Genomic DNA, 18,347 nt, shown 5'->3' with positions numbered 1-18,347 from the left:
TGCTATATTAATACTGCTGTAAATAGAACCCGTAAGTAATAACTATGGTAGACACTAGGCTTATGTAGTCTGTGTTGGGCACCACTCAATCAGGCTCAATGAGAAATGTGAGTTGCTGTTCTTGTGAATATGGCTGGGTGTCATGCATGACAGAGGACGTTCGGGGAGGGGTGGAGTAGATTAAGAGCAAATAAGAAGAGAATGCTAGTGATAGGTAGGCCTAACAGAGAATAAACATCATTAATTGGAGAGGCACACAAAGATGGATTCAGCCAGATGGTGTTTTGTACTCATTTGTCATACACTGCTGACAGAGAGAGAGAGAGAGAGGAGGACAGAATGAGCGCTAGAAAGAAAGAAAAACAAAGAGGTGTTTATTGATTGCAAAGTCAGTACACTGCTGCCTAGAACAGGCTTCCACTGTTTAAATCTAGCACTGCTTGTTCTGCATCATCTTCTCTCTGTGCATGTGCCTTTCCTCTTTGGTAGCACACTGCCAAGCCGGATGCATACTGGCGAGTAGAGACACAACACCCCGCAGATCGCTAAACTTGGCGTCAATTAAGGTCCATCTGTCTGGCTTTTACAGATACACCATCTACTGTATGTTCTTCCTCAAAGGTGGTCCATAGCAGAAAGAGAAGAAAACAGGGAACGAGATGAGGAGAGACAGAAGGAGCAAGAGATGGGGATAAGAACAAAGGGCGGGTGTACAGGTTTGCTCAAGAGAGAAACTTAGTCTTGGTCTAGAAGCACCACAATGATCCAAACATGGCAACGGATGGAGCGCTCGCACCTTGCTAACCACTGCCAAGGATTTTATATTAAAAAAAAGACGAGAAGTGGCGCAATTAAACAATCTCCTAAATTCCATAATGTGTACTAGAACTACATGAGTGAACAAAGTACCAAAAATAGAACTTTAAAAACAGGTCAATAGAAGGATTTAGGGGGAAGTGGGGAGATGGAGCTCAAGAGGGAGCAGTAAGCTGGAGCTAGAGCGCAGGACTGGGTTTCCACCGTGTTGCAAATGCTGCTCGAGGCCGCCGGTCTGCTCGGGCTGCTACCATGCTCACTTTGTTCTCAGCGATGACAGTTTCATTCAGGGAGGCATGCACTTGGCTCTCCAGGGCCAAAGTGCCTCTGCACCAACTAGCTCAGTCTTTCTCTGTATGCTGTTCTTCTTTCAAACATAACCTTTCCTGCTACTCGGGTGCTCTATATACAGTGTGTGTGCGTGCATGTCTTCCTGTACTGTAGATACCTTACGGGGGAATGCCTGTCGTCACTGCACTGAATCAAATGTAGATGGCATTTTTTTTAAGCTTCCTTTATCAGACAAACTCGCATAACTTAAATAGCATGGCGTGACTTTAGTTCTCGCCATAACATGTAAAAAGATTGTCCCCGAAGGAACCTCCTCTTTAGGATCTTATGAAATCAAAGAATGCATTTGCTTAACAGCAGTCCCTTCAAATATTTATATTCACAAAAGCGTAAAAATCATGCACCTAGCTGACGTATCACTATAGAGAATAAAAATGTTACGTCTCAGAAAGCATGGAGTGCTGTACTGGGGGTTCGTTTCCAGGGTAACGTGTTTACATTGACATTTTAGGATTTACCCTGCTTAGGATTTTTACAGTGCAATGTGCAATGTGCAACGCAACAGAAGGATATGCTTCATTTTCTAGATCACCAACATTATAACTGAAAATAATGCAAAGCCACTGTACACTGACAATTCTATCACTAGAATCATCACTTAGATGGAAAAAAGCAGAATGGCTTAAGGGACCTGTAAATAGAATATGATTCTGCTGTCCGAGCCCGACTAATGTGTTCAAGGTTCAGTGTGATAAAAATCTAAGGAATCTTTAATTAATCCATAAAAGAAACATAGCATCCAACTATACTTGAGTGAGACGAAGCACATATACCTAAAAGCAAAATGCTAAAGCAGAGACGTTTCTAGGACGTTTCTCAATAGCTAATAGGAAAAGGTGCCTTTGGGCAGAAGCACTCAGAGTTACCCAAGGACAAGGCCTTTGTCTGGTCTCTGTTGGCCATGTCAAATTGTCTGCCTGTCTGTCATTTTCCCATAGGCTCTTTATGCAGCCCAGTGACCTGAGGGTACCAGTGAGAATATATTATATCCATAACAATGTTCAGTGCGTACACCTGTCAATCACACAAACACAAATGCACACAAAAAACAGCCAAAACGTAAACAAGTGTCACCTATCTAGGTCACATCTGTCAATACCTTCCTGCAGAATAAGTGTAAAAAGCATACATGGTGGGCAAGGGTGGCGTAGTTTATATCTAAATGTGGTTATGCCTGTGAACCAGTATAGGAAGTCAGCTCGTCCGGTTCTTATCAGAACCAAAAAGGCTATTAACTTGTTTGGCTGAGGGCTGATTCACATTTGTGACGGTTACATCATTGTATATAGTCATGGCATATACAGTCAGGTTTTCTGTATCTCTCCCAATAGACCAGGGTCTGTTGAAGATCACAGGACAATACCTGCCTACAGGTCAATCAGTATTGCTCTCCAGCACTTTTAAGGACAGAAGGGGGAAGTAGAGCAGGCCAGTCAGGGTTTACAGATCGAGCTCTGCAAGTATCTGAGTGGAGGTTACCTAAAGTGCAGTGGGGCTCTGCTGCCGGCTCCGTTTGAGGGCCTTAACCAAGGACTCAAGGGATGAGCTGAACATTTCAGTGAGTGTGTATATGTGCATGCACGCACAAGTATTTTTCTGGGTATGTGTGTGCGCGCGCTATTGTGTGTGTATACGAGGGTTGGATCAGTGGAGTAAATCCACACTTGAAAGAGTAGCTCAATCAAGCTCTCCCACCCATCTCTCTCTCTCTCTCTGTCTCTCTCTGTCTCTCATCTCACCGATGTTTCCCCACTCCCAGTTCATGGAGAGTTGAATAGTTCACAGGACTAGGGAAAACAGTGCTACAGAGGGCAAAGTGGAACAACTATGAACTTTTAACACTTGTCATCAGTACCCTATTCCAACTGTCAATCAATCTGAGTAAGGAAACTGATTTGACAAGGCGTTACACAACAGTCAATGTTTGAATGACCAAAATGTCAAGTAACCATTGAATTGTTGATTCAGACAGGGACAGAAAGTACTTACAACATACATACTCTAACGTGACACTTGGTTGGTCCCACATCTTTCTGAAGCAATGTTCTAGTGCAGGGGTCGGGAACCTATGGCTCGCGAGCCATATATGGCTCTTTCGATAATGCAATATGGCTCGTTTAACATTTTTTAACATGATTAACAAGTAATAAATAATTATATTGTGTCATTTTAAAGTAAAAACATTTAGCAGCGGATTTGTTTTTAGTTCTCCCCTCTCCTTTCCTCCGCTCCGTCTGCTGTAGGTGAAGGTGTGTTCACACATGTGTGCGTAGGGGGCGGAGCCCCGCCCTAAGCGAAACCGAGCAGAGGAGAAACTGCACAAAGCAAGCAGTAGACCGGGGGTGTCAAACTCAATCACAGGGAGGGCCAAACACGGTCCACATTTATTGAACAGGATACACATATTGGATAAAGTGTAAAAAGATATGGAACATATTTAAGTCAACTGCAAACGGGTTGCTGAGCAGTTCAATTTAAATTTCTGAGCTGCAAAGTCGGCAAATGGTCTCAGTTTATGAGCAGAATGCGCGGTGGAGATGGTTTGTCAGTGTTTGGAAACACGCAGTGACCAAAGTTTCCTTCTGCATCAGAGTCTCCCACAGAAAGCTCGGCTTAGAAAGCTCTCACTGCATCACACATGTCCGTGATCACACGGCAATGAAGCTGCAGGTTTAACAGTGAGATGCTTCGTTATGTCGCACACAAAGGCCAGCTCACATCGTCTCAGAGATCTGTGGTGTGTTTCCCTTTGCTTTCCAAAAACTTTCATTTCATTCACACATTTAGATACTTCCTCAAATGTCTTTTCCCGTGGTTGTGCCATGCATTGATGTAATTACCAAAACTGGCAGGGCCAGTTATGACAGACATATGATATTTTCTCGCGGGTCGGATATAATTGCCTTGAGTTTGACACCCGTGCAGTAAACACTGAAACGTGCACATAAATGAGATAAATAACGTAAGCGTTTAGTTTATTTAATAAAAGAGCACATGTTCAATGAAACACTGATACTGCTATTAGTAATCGGAGACGTGTTATTCTTAAAAAATGCACGCATAAAGTTGCATTCAAATGTATATATTTTTATATATGGCTCTCAAGGAAATACATAAAAAAATATTTAGCTTTTATGGCTCTCCCAGCCAAAAAGGTTCCCGACCCCTGTTCTAGTGTAATAGGCGCATATTGTTATTTCAGATATTTAGTTTAGATAGTTTGAACAACACAAAAACAACTTTGAATGATTAAATGAAAACATTACTACTTAACAATATTGTATATACAACACAATTCCTCACCAAATAAAAAAAAGACTATAAGCCTGACTGTTACATCACTGCGTTTAGCTAAAAAAAAATTAAGTATACGTTTTTCGATGTCGAGATTATTTTAAAGCAAAACTATCATTTTAAAACACTTGACTTCAATTTACCACCATCTTTGCAGACAAAACAACCGTTTGGTTATCTTTCAATTCTTTGTTTCACTTCTGCAGCTGGGTTCTCTTCAATGACAAGTAAAGCCTGTTTGTTGAAAGGGAATAAAAAGCATGACCTTACATTTTGTTGTTTCCTGTACGATTTAATAAAGGCAATTTTACGCTGCCAAATGTGGATGCCCTTCATTAGAAGAGTGCGTTTCCATCATGTCCATACTTTAATCCAATCTAGTTTAGCATGATAAAGGGCATTACTGCCAACCAGCCTTACTGCCCACCCACTCAACATGAAGAAAATATGGTGCCTTTAGGAGCTATTCTGCCATACCAACACGACATCACTTCTATTGACATTAATTTGCCATACCCTAGGCCAGTGCCAGGCCATTGAGTAAATGTACATTAAGGAGTGCGGCCTCGACTGTAAGTAGAATGAAAGGTCAGATCTACAACAGAAACCTAAACTTGGTTTATTTCTCTGTTCAATACAAATATATATACAAAATAACAGAGATATGTATCTTTGATGTTATTTATGCCTCAATAATAAAGCATTTAATAATAAAGCATTTACAGGTTAGTTTGATGGGAAAACACATCTAATTTAATGGAAGGATCATTTCATTGCATTTAAATTAACAAAGATGCCATGCTTGAAGGAAAATGGTCTCTGTTGGATTGCAATGGGTCATTAATTAGATCTATAAAACTGTTATTTGAATTAAGGGTAGAGTGAAACTTTTCAGGAGAAATATTTCATTAGTGTCTCAAAAGAGCTTGAAGGTGCTTATTCGTGTTTGAGAAATAAAAGAGTTTCTCCTTAACCCAATAAAAGGTTCAGGTACTGAATCACCAGACCATCTTTGATGCACTCGTCAGGCTGCAAAATGAACAGACTTCATAAAAAGTGAGGACGCTATTTTTGTGGCACTCCAGTCAGATGTGTTTTGGCTGCCAAGAGCTGTCATTGATTTTAAAGGACACCGAAAAGGTTTTTGTTGCGTATGGGTCTACATACGCGAGTCAACAGTGACTCATTCTGCATCACTCTTTAGAACATTGTCGCTTTCAGAGATGGCTTTATCTGATAAATTTGTGAGTGCATGCGCATATATATGTATGTGTGTGTGTGTGTGTGTGTGTGTGTGTGTGTGTGTGTGTGTGTGTGTGTGTGTGTGTGTGTGTGTGTGTGTGTGTGTGTGTGTGTGTGTGTGTGTGTGTGTGTCATGAGTCAACATCCTATGTGTGTACATACAGGCTGTGAAGATCTGAAACATTCCTGCTCTCTGAAACAAAACAAGTGCCCAAAAAAGTGACAGGCAGGCTGAGTAGAGCCAAGCAATTATTAAACAAGAGGACATGAATTGAAGTGCTTTCCACATTGTCAGGCTGGACTAAGGCCTCACTGAGACAGACAGGCAGCAATGATCGTACTAGACAGAAGACCCCGGCGCAACACAAAGTTACAGAACATGACCCTACTTATAATAAAAATAGCATGATACAGTTTAACCTTTTTAGGCATGTTTTCAGAATAGACTGAATAAATAGTATGCATATATAGATGTGCTATCATTTCACAATGTTGCTGTTCAGTCTCCCTGGCCTCCTCTACACCTTCTGTATTTGTTTATAATTAAGAGGTTGTCTATACGCATCACAGCTATATCAAGGGCAAACGTTGTCCTTGCTGCATTTGTTTCTCTAAAAGTGAAAGAATGTAAATTAAGTACATGTGTAAACATAATTCTGTATTTACCAAATAAAGGGCATGAACGAAAGCAGCTCAACAACATTACAGTTCAAGTGACACTGCACCTCTTGTTGCATGCCATTTCCGCAGACCACCAAGCACTGTGTTTTGCCACCTGATGGCAAATCTGGGCCTTCAGCTGCCCTGTCCATCTGGTTACCACAGTTAACAGCAATAATACACATTGCATGCCAAAAACCTATCAGCCATTTCCAGTGGCACAGTGTATGAGGAAGTTGAAGCAGGGGGGGAGCGGAGATGAAATGTGGCAGTCACAGGAGGTGTGTGCAGCAAGCTATGGTTTTCCACTCCACTGGAGGTACAGCCAACCTGTTCCTCTAGTCTATATATGGAAGTAAACAGGATGCTAACAGTGTGATAGCGCTGGTTTTCCATATGTAACCCCATCTTTTGTTGTTTGGACCAAGATAGTGGAGCATGGAAAGGCCTCTCTCAGCCCTACCAAGAAGTACTACAGAGCTAAACCACGTCCCGTGAGTCAACTTTCTTGAAAACTGAGATGACGTTACTTGTGGAGAGCAATACACAGCTTGTTTGTCTCAGGCAGCTACCATTGTGTGTGTGATGAGCGTTTATGAGCTTGAGTGTGGTATGTACTCACAGCAGGTACGAGGAGCTTCTTGACCTCCTCCACCGCTCTCCTCATCTTGATCTCAGCTCTGCCCTGTGTGTCTTCCACTGTGATCAGGACATGTAGGTCTTCATTTAAGTGTTCCCAGTTTGGCTTCCCTCGGTTCTGCTCCTCCTGGACAGAGATAGAGAGAAAGCAAGAGAGAGATGGTTAGTACATGTGACATTGTGGGTGTGTTGAAGCACCAATGCAGTAATACAGCGTATCAGAAGAAGCGGAGGCGAGAGGCCTGAATGCACAGAGGGCGAAGGGGCCCTGTGAAGAGAAGCAGGATGACAGGAGCGGCCCTTTAGTCAGCTGTTTAGCTTTAACTTTGAAAGGACACCCTTCTTAAATAGATCCCTCGCTTAACAGAGACAAAGGTAACAGCTAACCCTGCAGCAATTAATATCAGTGAAAGATGGATGGGTGCACGGATCAGAGAGAGATGGATGGGGATTATTTAAGCCACACCACCTTAACTAGTCAAAATGCAATTATTATACATGGATCTAGTTCAAAGTGCTGCAGGACTGTGGGTGAAGGTGCACAAGCGTGTGCCTGTCTCTGACTTGTGTTTGGGTGGACAATAGTGTCCGGGTAACAATAGCTCTCCGAGGGAGTCGTTTTCCACCCTGAAAAGGCTGCGCCAAAGCACTTAGAGGCATCCAAGAATTGTAGCGGTGGCAGGAACTGAAAGGCAAAATGGGCTGTATTCAAAGCCGACATCATAGCTCCATGGCCTTTCAATGCAATTAAATAGGAAATCGTTTCAATATTTGAATTGGGACAGCTAAGGTTGGGAAATGGTGCACGTTTTACGTGTTTCAGGTGACTCCATGTAAAGCCCAGTCAAATCTGACTATTGTGAAAAGGTAAAATGTCATATTGAGAGACAAATATGGAGTAGCCTGACATTTGCATAAAAACACGCATCTCTATTTAAAATAGCTACTTTCCTCCCTCTCCTGGTTGCCCCATTGACAGTAAATGCAGTGAGCAGACACTAAGAGCGCTCTAAAAAGCTTTTGAGGTTGTATCGCATGTCACTGTACAACCGTGAAAGTCAGCGGTTTGAAAGCAGACCACTTCCCTCTGAGTTGAGGTCTAGGTCGTCTGAAACAGACACAACTTCGGATTCTCTGATGTGTGACACCACATTAGAGCAGAAACAGGATTATAATGTTACAAGGGTTAGGGTTATTTTATGAAAACAAAACAGACATGTCAAAATGAATTTAACTCAAAAATATTAAAACATCTGAATTGCGTCTCAAGCAGTCATCTGCCTCCCAGCTTTCTTCCCTCCTGCTGTTGGTTCAGGTTTGTACAGACTGTTGATGAACACAGTGTCATTTACCCCCGCCCATACAAAACAACCCAACTTCAGTTCACTGCTCATTTGTGAGACACTGTGAGGGTGTCTAATGACAATGCATTGCGGTGCTCTGCAGGAGGTCCATCCGACATGATTTCAATACACTCAACGAGCACCACAGAGTCAGAGGGAGCACGCACACGCGCACAAAAAGCTTAGAGCTTGAGCTGAGTGCCACCCACCTGCTTTCTACTCCACAGAGACCTGTTGCCATGGCACTGCTCTTTACAACACACATACACACACAAAACACACAGAAGTTAGTTCAATATTCCACTCTCGTTTTCCCCATTTTCCACACAGGGGGGAAGGCCTAGTTTCAGCAGTCAGGCCATTATTTCACCATGGCTGTTTGCTTATGGCCTATTAGGGGACAGGGGGAGTAGAAGGTGACTCAGCATTTTTTTAGAGGGGACAAAAACAGACAGGCCACAAGGGCTGCATCTGAATACAGGACACTGTATAAAAGTACTCCATAAATGCAGATGAATTAACAATATTGGCAGATATTTTTCCAAGTTGGTACCAACAAGATTACTTAATCACATGTCTGTGTGCGTGTACAGTTTGTCCATGCCGAATCACTGGCAGACTGATTTAGTTACGATTGTGGGCAAAGACACACACACACACACACACACACACACACACACACACACAACTGTGAACAAGGTGACTGTGTGTCCTCTGAGAGAAAGTGACAGAATGACAAACAGGAGGAAGGGTGGAGAAAGGGGGGTGAGAGGGGCGGCGAGGCGAGAGCTAATGGGATTACTGGGAAGGCCTTTGGAGAGAATGTCCATACTGGCCCACATCAAATGCCATCGCAATAACCAACCACGTACTAGAAGGATATCGGTTTTGCCAAAATATGTAGGTTGAATAAATAGCACAGAAACTGCATCTAAGAATAGGATCAGAGGGGAAAATTGCTCGTCAGTCATGTTGCCTGACTTCCATCGTCTGTACAGCACCTGTTTGCCTGCTGGCTTTCACACCCTTCAGTTTGAGCCCGACAAACTTTAAGGCCTCAATTCTCACATGGATGGCACCACAAAAATAGGACTCTTTCTTCCGACTCTTCCCAGCCTTTTTTAGATCGTACTAATAAAAAAATAGAGTGGCAGTTCAATCTGGTTGTTCGCATGTTGCTTCATTGATCCCGTTGATACTATCATTTCACCTGCCCCCTTCCACAGGGAAGTTACTCTACACGGTCATGTGAGCTGGAAGAGATTCATTGCATTGCTCAAGGACACATAACAGGGTGCACATTTGAGACAAAGCTCTCTATCTCTGGTGTTGTTGCTGAAGGTCAGTCCTACTTAATATACCACCCCACTGCCTCAATAGGATTATTGACTATGTGGTGCTACAATTTTGTCCTGTCAATGTTGCACTTTAACAATCATAAATTAACAGTTTGAACTGTTTCAACTCCTCCTCCTCTCCTTTGATCCTAAAGGACATTCCTAACTGGGGTCAATGCAACTGAGGCTAAATGCCAGCACACCAAACAGGTGCAGTAGGGCACTGTGGGAGCATGAAAGGACAAAAGAGGGCAGGCGGGGCTGTAGAGGAATGATAAAGAAATATTAAATGAACCATTATAGAAAGACAGATTGAGAACCTCAGAGGACAATCCCAAACAAGTCACCTAAATGTCAGGATTTCTAGCTTTGTGTAAAAAGAAGCCATGCTACAGCACTCCTCGAAAGAGGAAATTATATGAATTATAGCTCCAGTAAACCATGTTGCAGGAGACATTACACATCGTGCTATTTACAATCCATGTGTCCTTAACCATTGCCTTCTCTCAAAGCCATTTCCAGCCACTTCTCTCCAAGGCATCAAAAGTAACACCTCGACATTGCTCCACTTTTCTCATCAACATAATAGCTCCCTGTGAACCCTAAATAAAAGAAACTAGATTTCAGTTGCACTTGGTCAAGTAATCAGAACCCAGGAGATGAGGAAAAAAACAAGTCAGCTTAAACTCTAAATAAAACAAGTGGGCATGCTGCAGTGCCAACAGGACAATCCAGTTTAACATATTGATTGGGAATGTCACACATTAGTTCTTAAGCAATAAAATGTAGGTGCAGGGGTGTGGCACTGTCTATTTGCTGGCATGGGTTGAAGGTCTATTCTCTTCTGCTGGTGGCAGTGCTGATACAAACATTTGAGCTATGTGCCAGGACAATCAGCAAAAAAACACATCAAATGAACTTAATTTGATAAAAGCATATCTCAAAGTGCAAGTCTAAAAGGACATTTTAGTTTGGCTCCAAGTGAAACAACTGTCTTTTGTGCAAACTCCAATCTCACACTGTGTGGTGGCCAAAATAGAATTAGAGAAATTGTTTTTGCAAAAGGGAGAGAAATCCCTATTCTGCTTGTGCAATGGTCGATATAACGCACATGTAATTTAATTGCTGTTGTTCCTTCTGTTGTTTTGCATTAAGCATTACTGTAAGAGTGAAAACCAGTGGGACTCAAGCTGCCACATTAGATAAAAGTTTGATTGGAATAAGGCTCCAGGAGGAGTCCATTTCCCTTTCAACGGTTTAGAAAATAATCATCGAAAAAGACAAAACATACAAGCTTCTTCCTTTTGGGCAGTAACTAAAGACTTAACCAGATTGAACAACAAACCAAGACAACATATAAGGGACTACATGAGGGTTGTGTGTAGTGGTTTCATATACTCTTTAAAAGAAGTACTCTCTATGGAATTAGTGTATGATCCATCCTGTACCAACAAATGTGTCAACAAAAAATAAAGGATGTCCAAAAGTCACAATTTTAGTAGAGGATTTAGTAGAAGATCAAAAAATTTAGTAGTAGAAGATCAAAAAATATTTTTTTGCATAAACAGAAAATCTAGAATAAAAGAAAGTCTCTGTGAGAAAACACACGCTGCTAATTTAAGGGCTAATTTAAAAAGAATAGGGACAGTATTTAGTGACAGCAGGCTTAAACAGTCCTTCTGGGGAGAATTAAATGACAGCAATCAAAGTAATTTTCACACAAATTATTATAGGAAACAATCAAAGGAAATCCACAAATAAAATGTAACAAATTATTCCACTCTCAGCATCAAAATAATATCAAAGGGATTGGAAGTGGGGAAAAGAAATGATATCCCTAGTTAAAAGCATTATATTTGTTAATTACCACATTTTTCTCTTCATCTGCTTTGTTTCCTCCGTATTGTCTACTTGATCTGCTTTTCTTTTCTCCCCATTGTTCTATATTTTACTCAGCTTCTCTCCCTCCCCCTCCTCAGTCTCTGCTCGACTCTCTCACACTGCATAGCTCCAGTGAGCCGATTCCCCGCCAGGCAGTGCGGCCCAGGAGGGAGCAACCAGCTGAATTATTGAGAGCATAAAAACGCTGCCGCTAATGGATCCTGAATAAACACACTGGCTAAGCTGCTCCCGCGGCTTCCTCTGTTGCCACAGGGCATCAAGCTGGAAATACTGAGGTAGGGGACGCAGCGACTGGAGGCTACAGCGGAGGCTTTGTCTTGGGCTGAGCCAAAGTTATGACACTCTGGCCATCCAAACTCTTTTGATTCTTGTGATTTATTGACAGTGGAGAAAGCCAAGGATGTAAAGCTGGCAGGGTGTAGTCTAAAATAAGGGACAGAAAGGTAGCGAGGAACGAAAATGTCCTTTCAATGGAGTACGATTTAGAATATAAAGCCTTGGGTAGAAAGCTGACACAATCTTTTTGTATTTTTTTTTTATAGATTTGCTAAAAACCTGCAATCTTTAAAAAAAAAAAAATCTGATTCACTTCATACCTTCTATAAACAACCAGCCAGGACTATCTCTAAAACATTTTAAATATTGAGTTATTCTCTGACTTAGTCCCATATCAAAACACTGAGTAAAGACAATATCCTGCTCAGCTGTATTTTCGCATACATTTAAAACTGGATCGGGTGTTTGTTAGCGTAGTAATTTGACCTTTGACATGTCCTGTCCAAAACAACTGGAACACCCCATTAAGATGGTAGGAGATTGATTAAGGTAATCACAGATTCATGTAATGAGCTAAGACAAGCTTTTAGAGTGTGTGTGTGTGTGTGTGTGTGTTTACATGCTTGAGCGCATTCACTCCCATTTGACTACTTCTGGATTTAATTCCAAAGAAAGAACCATCGTCTTCATCTTGTCCTGTGATAATGAACACACTCTGAGGGCAATGAGAAGAGATTGAAATTAAAATTCGAATGAAGGAGCCATTTAAAAAAAAAGGAAAGAGGGAAGAAAACGTTGGCCCTCCAGCAAACTGAAGCTCCGAAGATTATGACTCAGCTGAAAAACTGTGTATATTTGTGTGTATGATTTCTGTTACTATGCACTGTGTGTGTAGAGATAAGGTGATTCCCATACCAAGGGGAATGAAATACACTTATGTAAATGTATTGTAATATAGCACCACTACCTGGCAAATCAGAGCAACTGGGCGGTACAGAAAAAAAGGAAAAGGGAGTGATCTTAAAAACAAAGAAGCAACTCCAAAGAGGTGTCACTCAATGAAAGAGAATACAAAACAAAAACAGCCAAAAGCAGCCATTATAACACAACTGTAGCCCATGGGGAAATACATGCACAGATGCTTGAAATACCAGTGTTCAAAACTGTCAATTTGTCCTCACAGTAACTTCAAAGTACATCAACAAATGTGATCTGACACACTTTGGAATCTCTTGGGGATGCAAGCAAGTTACTGTTGCGGTGGAATTAAATATGTACGCAGCTGAAATATGCAATGAGTCAACTTTGTAGGCTTAAAAAGGCACCACTGCAATGTTGACCTGACAGTAGGGCAATACAGGACAACCAAACATGGTCGGCTAGACTTTCATCACCATTGCAACATCGTCAGTCAGTTTTCTTTGTTTGTTTTTTTCAAATGCTGTTATGTGGCTTTTAAGGACAAATATATTTTGCAAAGATGCGGGTAAAGTATGCAAAAAAGGTTTTTGCCTAAGTTCACCCCTTGGGTCTTAGGATATGTACACACACGACATTAACCTTTTAAGTCTCCATCTTTAGCTCAGTAGGTCTAGAAATAGAGGCTGGCCTTAGCCGTCCGCCTTACTACTGCCTTCTGTACTTTCCACTGTGCAGCGTTTTGCAAACAGCCCTATCGAATGTCGGAATGCAGCCACCAGGCTTGAACTGAGCGCGTGTCTCCCTCATGTCTCTACAGGGCCAGAGAGATGTTTTTGTGTGACAGCAGTCCCAGCATGTTTCACATTATTGTGTAATATTTCCGGACAGAGAATGAATCCTTGCGGACAAAGAAAGAGGCGAGCTTTAGTGTTCACTGCTTGGTTAAAATACATCTAGGACTTTTTTTTTTTTTACTTGTGTCAGTAAAATCTACTGGATAACATTAAATGATGAGCTTACCTTCTTCTTGTCTCTCATGGAGCTCTTGCCTCGCACCATGATTTTGCATCCCGTCTCTGCTTCCAACTGTTTGGCTGTGAGTCCCCGAGGGCCAAGGATTCTCCCAACAAAGTTATACTGCAAATACAGAGAGAGAGAAATAAGTCTATGGGGGAATATAGAGTGAGATATTTCTTTACATCAGAACATGTGAAATTGTATATGAAGTCAGATAGTCAAGTTCATCTTGCATTTGCTCAACACAGGACAATAGGCAGTATTGTGTATGGATACACACATATATACAGACAGACACAAAGATTCCACTTTCCATGAGCTTCCAAGAGAGCATGACTTCAGCTTTGCTGGATATCGAGCCTCTGCTGTCACAACTACACACACCACACAAAATCTACCACACACCAGTCAGCCTTTGTTTCTCCTGCAACATTGTTAAATTAGCTACATTGGTTTTTTTGTTTCTCCTCACAGCACTACTGGAGAGAAGAAGTGAGTTTAAAATATATTACCAAGGAAGAAGAGTGTGCAATTCTTACACGGGCTTCCAAATAGATTAATTATAAGAATTTCTTTTTTTTCTCCGTCCGACTCGATTTCCAACCAATCGAATCTATATTGGGGCTAACTTTATCACTCTCCCTAAGCTTCGAAATAGTCCCGAAAATAAAATAGAAAATTAACTACAGGGAATTAGTCTGGGTGGGAATGGTTGGGAGAAAACAAGGGAAATGGAGCAGGAAGGGTGATGAGGGGGAGGCGAGTGCTGAGGTGAGGTAGTGTGCTTGACACAATTTTCTTATCAAGGCCTTCTTTCACTGGTGAGTGGCTTTGGAGCTTTGTACCAAAGGGAAGCGTATTTACCGACGTAATCCTCTCCACTTGAAACTGGCTTCCAATGGGATAAAGCGAAAATGTGTTTAAATAATCCAACACAATTTTCAGCCAAAATAAAAACAGAAGGAAAGGAGGAGAGCTGGGGAGAGGGGGGCAAAGTGACGCATAAAAGAGGTAAACATACACCCCCCCACCCCCGAATGTTTAAATAGTGTGCACAGCAGCTGGCGGAGAGCATGATGGGTAGGAATCTCTGACACTATAAAAATGGGATATTTTTACTCAAGCAAAATCTCCAAATCTGAAAATACTCAAACACTCTGTGGCAAAGTGGAACGCTTTCCTTGACAATGAGAAGCACAACTGTTCGTCTCTTGAAGTGGTACAACGAGCCATGACACCGCTGCTTTAAATTCTTAAACGCAGTCACATCTGCTTACGTACTCCACCGCGTCAATGCCTCTATAAAATCCAAAAGGCCATCAGAGAAGTCACATTTAATTACAGAGGGATTACAAATTTAACGTGATGTGTATTTCCTCTAAACCAACACTTGTGCAGACAGTCACAAAACTCCAGGCTGTCGATTTCTTTGTCCCCGTCACTGGGCTTGCCTACAAAGATACGCCCTGTGGCTGGAGAGATGCTGGAGTCCCTGTGGATGATCCTAGCATGCAGCTACACAGGCTTTATTCCGGGTGTGTCTCCGTCACAAGGCAACTGTCTGTTTGGTTAAATCAAATCAAGGAAACTGGTGCAGGGGCTATTTGTGAAAGTGTGTGCGCCCACTGAGGGATGTAGGGGCACCTGTCCATGGAGGTCAGCCACCAACACTGCACGGTGGCCTGCTACTGACTTGTATACACACACTCACACACACAGACACACACAGCCTCAAGGAGCACAGGAGAGAGCCGTCTGTCTGCATCACGGCACCAGTCGCAGACGAGGGTGAACCCCAAGCTGTGGGCATTATGGTGGTGCTGTGGTACTCCTGCACAACACACAGAAACACACACATGGCCTCTAACCCAATACACAAAAGCTACAGTGGCAATGTCCTGGGTGTTGTTATACAGTCTACCCCGCTAGCAACTGCAGTGTCGTATTTGAAAAATGCTGTCTGTCATTTGGCACACACAAAATGTACATCTACACCTCTGTAAAGGTTTCTATATTTATATGTAGGTTTCTGTGCAGGTTGGACACGTGACAGTTCCCACCAGTCTAACAGGGTAAAATATATTCCATCAGTCCAAATCCCACCAGCGTTGCCCACTATTAATATATTAAATACATATGCAGCTGAATTACAGAATTAGTCAAATAGACAAGAGTATGGGAGAAAGTGTAACTAATGAGTTGGTCGCTTGTAGGAAAATCTCAAAAGGGACTCAGAAGAAGCATTTAACATTTTATTCTCTGCCCTTCTCTCACTTTGTTACTAATACCATCCTCTCTGACAGTGAAACGCGTTTCTCTGTAGAAATGAATATATTGATGACAATCGCACTTGACAGTGAGCAGGGGCCTGATGGAGGAAAGCTGAGAGAAAAGGCTAGTGAGATGGTGACACAAGAGCAGAGAATGGAAAAGTAACAAATGTCTTGTTTTTCCAGTACTGGGGGGAGCTACTATGAACAAGGAGGGGCCAACACAGTCTCATAGTTTTCCCACTCTAAATGTTGAACCTAACCATCTGAGGTTGCTCAGGGATAGAGGGTTACATGAGTGTGGCTCAGGTTTTATTGCCACCCCCCACAGACAGACACACACACACACACACCCGGAGTAAGAGCTTGTAGGGGAAGGCTGGTGTAACAGTGTCAGATGTGTTTAAATAATGACTTTGTGCACAAAGTCACACATGCATGTGGGCGGGGGCACAGCACAGAGCAGGCGTCATGTCTGGCCAAGCAGTTACCACAAGTTTCACTCACTAACATCACTCGAGAAAAACTACGTCGCAAACACAAATCATATGACAATGTTTGTGCTTCCAGCATCTCATTACAATCTGGCAACGCAACAAATTATAATCTCATTTCAATAAAACCTTGCAATTCAAAGTGAAACTTGAAAATGATGCCAAAATGATCTCAGTGATGGAATAAAGCTCAATGTTTTAACTGTAGTGTATTGCTCTCTCTGCTCCCTAGCATACTGCTCTGCACTGAGAGTTTGACATTATTCGAGGGTGTTGATATGCTGTTAGAAAAGGTGACCTCCATTTTAAGCCACTGGAATGTATTGACAATGGAAAGCCAAGCGGGTAAGTTATCAGAAGGGTGCAGGGCCATTGAGCCTGCCAGGAACCGCACTCACAGTACAGCCAGAGGAGTAGGATGGATACAGTGCCCTCACTGCCAAATACACTATCCGCTCTTCACCTCCTTTTGCTAAACTATCTCGCCTCCTCCGCACATACTAAAAAAAGCTAGTCTTCATCTTCAATATTCCCGCTGTTACATCAACTCCACTGGCTCCCAGGTCTTTTTTAAAGTAATGTCTGGGAACCACCAGAGCTTTTTGGCTGGATATCAAGAGCTTCACAACCTCTGTGAGTCCTTGAAGCAGTCAGTAGTGACAGAGGAAATGTGTCTGTTAACAATAGATAATCATTAGAAGTACAAAAAGGGATGATTATAATCAACAGTTACTCCCCCGACTGCTGCCTGATCCCCCAATGACTAGAAAAAGACAGCAATAGACCATTCTGGGGTTGAACAAAACAATTGCAAAAAAAAAAAGTCTGTCTACCAGCTCTGTTTAATCAGGCGCTACTGTCAGCACCCATCTGGGTGAACAGAATATGTGCATAAACTATACGTTTTGCTGACTAGGAAACTCCCAGCAGTCTCTTTTTCTTTGCATCTCTGGTGCACTCTTATTTCCTCTGCACATTTACAGAATAAGAAGATTAGAGACACTAGGACCTTTGGTGGACCAACTCTTTTTCTCACTCCCCTGCTTCAATCTCATTTTATCTCAGTTTTTCAAAACAGACACTAATACAGAGAATCACATGCAGTATATACAAACATAGTTTGTGTGCAAACACAGAAAGACACAGACACAGACACACAGACACAGACACACAGACAAAGCCCCCTTCAGGACAAGGGCTTACACTGACATTAAAGGGCCTTTGTTTAGCCCTAGTTATCGCTACTCCACAGGCGGGTTATGTTGTGAGCATATCTACGTCTATGCCACTGTGTTTGTGAAACCACAATGTATGGAGCGAACTCTTGCAGACACCCTCGGCACCCAGAGCCGATTGTCGCATGCGTTTGTGTGTGTGCATTGTGGTTTGTTTTTTTTGTGAACAACTGAGAAACAACAGCAGTTTTACCAACAATGCTCAGGGAAGCAGAACAATTGTGCCTTTGACGGCGTTTGTTTGTGGTGGTTGGGAGACAGGAAATGAGATCATGCTGAGGGCTCTGGCTGTGTGCGCACAGAGCTTATCGAAGAGCGGTGCAAGGCCGGGAGGAGAATACCAATCACTTATTAGCCGGCCTCACTGGGCTTATGGAAATGAGGAATAGTTCATTCAGTACAATGTATCAAAGCAAGGTAGAATCTGTGGTTAGACCAGACACTGCCATCACTCTCCTCTTCCTCTCACTCACTTGATTCCAACACTCCCATAATGTACAAGTAACATTGTGAAACAGCTCATACCAAATTAATGACTAACCATTTATCA

The 18,347-nt window shown here is 42.3% G+C and overlaps 1 protein-coding gene across 4 annotated transcripts in view; it reads right to left on the bottom strand.

Moving 5' to 3' along the window:
* qkia (QKI, KH domain containing, RNA binding a) overlaps positions 1 to 18,347 on the bottom strand; it is a 75,077-nt gene that overhangs the window by 24,901 nt on the left and 31,829 nt on the right. For all 4 annotated transcript variants that reach the window (XM_029461051.1, XM_029461050.1, XM_029461049.1 and 1 more), the window contains exons 3-4: positions 13,802 to 13,918; positions 6,986 to 7,129 (exon numbers count right to left, since the gene is read on the bottom strand). In XM_029461051.1, coding sequence (XP_029316911.1) covers positions 6,986 to 7,129; positions 13,802 to 13,918 — 261 coding nt within the window. The remainder of the gene's footprint in view (positions 1 to 6,985; positions 7,130 to 13,801; positions 13,919 to 18,347) is intronic.

The sequence above is a fragment of the Cottoperca gobio genome, chromosome 22, assembly GCF_900634415.1.
Source record: "Cottoperca gobio chromosome 22, fCotGob3.1, whole genome shotgun sequence".
NCBI lineage: Eukaryota > Metazoa > Chordata > Actinopteri > Perciformes > Bovichtidae > Cottoperca > Cottoperca gobio.
Note: the sequence above shows the minus strand (reverse complement) of the source record. Positions and strands in the feature narration are given on the sequence as shown.